Genomic DNA, 2,561 nt, shown 5'->3' with positions numbered 1-2,561 from the left:
CAGAGGTTGGTGGGGCTCCATCAGCATCAATTTCAGGTCAAGCATGGGCATCTGCGTGATGAGTTCTCCTCTATTTTGTGTGCCATAAATACCAGCAGGGAAGAGAAATATCTAGGGTGGAAGGGAAACAGAGAGTATTGGGAATTGATTCAGTGCTGTGAGGTAGTCTCCAGACATTAGGATCCTGCTGTGCCCTGAATCTGAATCTTTCCAGCCAGAGCTTAGCAGCTCTGGAGGTTGCCAAGGAGCAGAGCAGAGCAGGCAGAGGAGTGCCCAGCACTGGGGTTTGGCTGCTGTGAGCATCCAGGCACATCTCTGGCAGCCCCTCGGCATGGCTCCGTGGATGCTCCCAAGGCTCCGATGCTATATTCAAACTGCAGCCAGCTCTGATGCACAGCCCCTCATTTCTCATCACCTCCCAGTCCTGCTGCTTCTTGCACGTGAAGGGAGGAGGGCTGCAGATCTGGGACTCTGGACTTCTTCCCTTCTCCCTCTGCCCCACTCACTGCAGCAGCCCTAGGCGTGCAGCCCACGTGCCAGTTGTGTGGCAGGGAAGCCAGGTTTATTTGCAACCTCTGTGATTTGGTTGGGACCCTCTTCATTCAGGTGCAGAAGGGCAGGTTATCCCTTAGATGAGTAATTACATCCTAATTTTGTCCCTGAGTAGTTTGTTTTGGGGAAGGGGGTGAAAAATCCCCTCCGCAAATCTTCAAGTGCTTTCTTGACATCTAACTGCTTCTTGCACCCCCTTATTGGCAGGTCCTGGCTACTCTTAAACACGCTCCAAGATGATTGCCCAAGGAAGTGGGGAAGAAGGGCAGGCTTGTGACATTGCTGTGCCCATCTGCCATAGGCTGAACTGCAGGGATGGGACTGTGCCATCCTTCTCCGTGCTGAGTTTAGGTCTGCCGAGTCAAGGAAAGCTTCTCTCCCCTAAGAGCAGCACCAGCGTCTCGATAGCACCATGGCTCATCCCGCCCAGGAATGGCAGCATGCTCTTCTCCCCGATGCATCACCGTTAACATTCTTTCTTTCTCCCTTCCCCGCAGGGCACAAAAACGACGTTCCCCAGAGCCAGGCTCACAGCCGCCGCACGAAGCAAGATGACAGCCATCTTGGAGCGGATCAGCACGCTGTCCCTCAGCGGGCAGCATCTCAGCCGTCTCCCCAGGCTGCTGGAGGATGGCTTCCCCAAGATGCCTTGCACGGTCAAAGAGTATGAGGTGCCGCAGCTCTTCCGTGAGCCATACATCCACACCGGGTACCGTCTCACCGGCCAGGACTGGCGGTACTACTTCCTTAGCCTCTTCCAGAAGCACAACGAGGTGGTCAACGTATGGACTCATCTCCTGGCAGCAATGGCTGTGCTGCTGAGATTCAAGACGTTTGTGGAGGCTGAGCAGTTACCCGTGGACGCGTGGTCCTTGCCTTTGCTCATCTTTGTCCTCTCCTCTGTCACCTACCTGACCTGCAGCCTCTTGGCCCACCTACTGCAGTCCAAATCAGAGCTGTACCACTACACCTTCTACTTTGTGGACTACGTCGGAGTCAGCATCTACCAGTATGGTAGTGCCCTGGCTCATTTCTACTATAGCTCCGACCAAGCCTGGTACGACAAGTTCTGGCTTTTCTTCCTGCCAGCAGCTGCTTTCTGTGGCTGGCTGTCTTGTGCTGGCTGCTGCTACGCGAAATATCGGTACCGACGGCCTTACCCTGTCATGAGGAAGATGTGCCAAGTGATCCCAGCCGGGCTGGCCTTCATCTTGGATATCAGTCCTGTCGCCCACCGGGTGGTTGTGTGTCACCTCAGGGGCTGTGAGGAAGATGCTGCTTGGTACCACACATACCAGATACTGTTTTTCCTTATCAGTGCTTATTTCTTCTCCTGCCCAGTCCCGGAGAAGTACTTCCCTGGCTCCTGCGATATTGTTGGCCATGCCCACCAGATCTTCCACACCTTCCTGGCCATCTGCACCCTATCACAGCTGGAGGCCATTTTTTTGGATTACAAGAACAGGCAGGAGATCTTCCTGAAAAGACATGGGCCTTTCTCCATCTATCTCTCCTGCATCTCTTTTTTTGGCCTGGTGGCTTGCAGTGCCATCACAGCTTACATCCTGCGGTGCAGGATCAAGGCCAGTCTGGCTAAAAAGGACTCCTGAGAGTCACGAACGTGACAGGCCTGACATCACCGGGATGGTGAAAATAAAGAAAAGGGGCATAACGTATTAGAGACATAACTGGCTTATTTGCCTAATATGCTGTGACTAACCTGGACCCTGGAATTGGCTGGAGGGCTGGAGACTTCATGCTGTATGCATTTTCACAGCAGGGACTGCCTTCTGCCATGCAGAGGGACGTGGAGTGTTTTAAGCCAGAACAAGTCACTTAACCAAGGATGCTGGAATAGGCAGAGGTTTCTTGCTCATTCTGGTAAACTTGTGGGTGATATCTTGCTGAATGTCAGGGAGGACAGCCTGAAGGCTGTGAGACTGTAGAAGGGTCTGCCAGGGCTCACAAGGCAGTGGAGAACGCACCATGAGGACCGCAGCTGGATGTGA

General features: G+C 53.5%; 1 protein-coding gene across 1 annotated transcript; it reads left to right on the top strand.

Annotated features, from left to right (window-relative positions):
* Positions 1-1,103: 1,103 nt before the first annotated feature.
* Positions 1,104-2,162, top strand: PAQR8 (progestin and adipoQ receptor family member 8; the record flags this gene model as incomplete). Its single annotated transcript, XM_081997538.1, has 1 exon — positions 1,104-2,162. The coding sequence occupies one exon, from the start codon at positions 1,104-1,106 to the stop codon at positions 2,160-2,162; it is 1,059 nt and encodes a 352-aa protein (XP_081853664.1).
* Between the last annotated feature and the right edge of the window lie 399 nt (positions 2,163-2,561).

This window comes from Phaethon aethereus (genome assembly GCF_964289735.1).
Source record: "Phaethon aethereus genome assembly, chromosome: 3".
In the NCBI taxonomy this organism is placed as follows: Eukaryota; Metazoa; Chordata; class Aves; order Phaethontiformes; family Phaethontidae; genus Phaethon; species Phaethon aethereus.
This window is presented reverse-complemented; position numbering and strand designations above follow the sequence as displayed.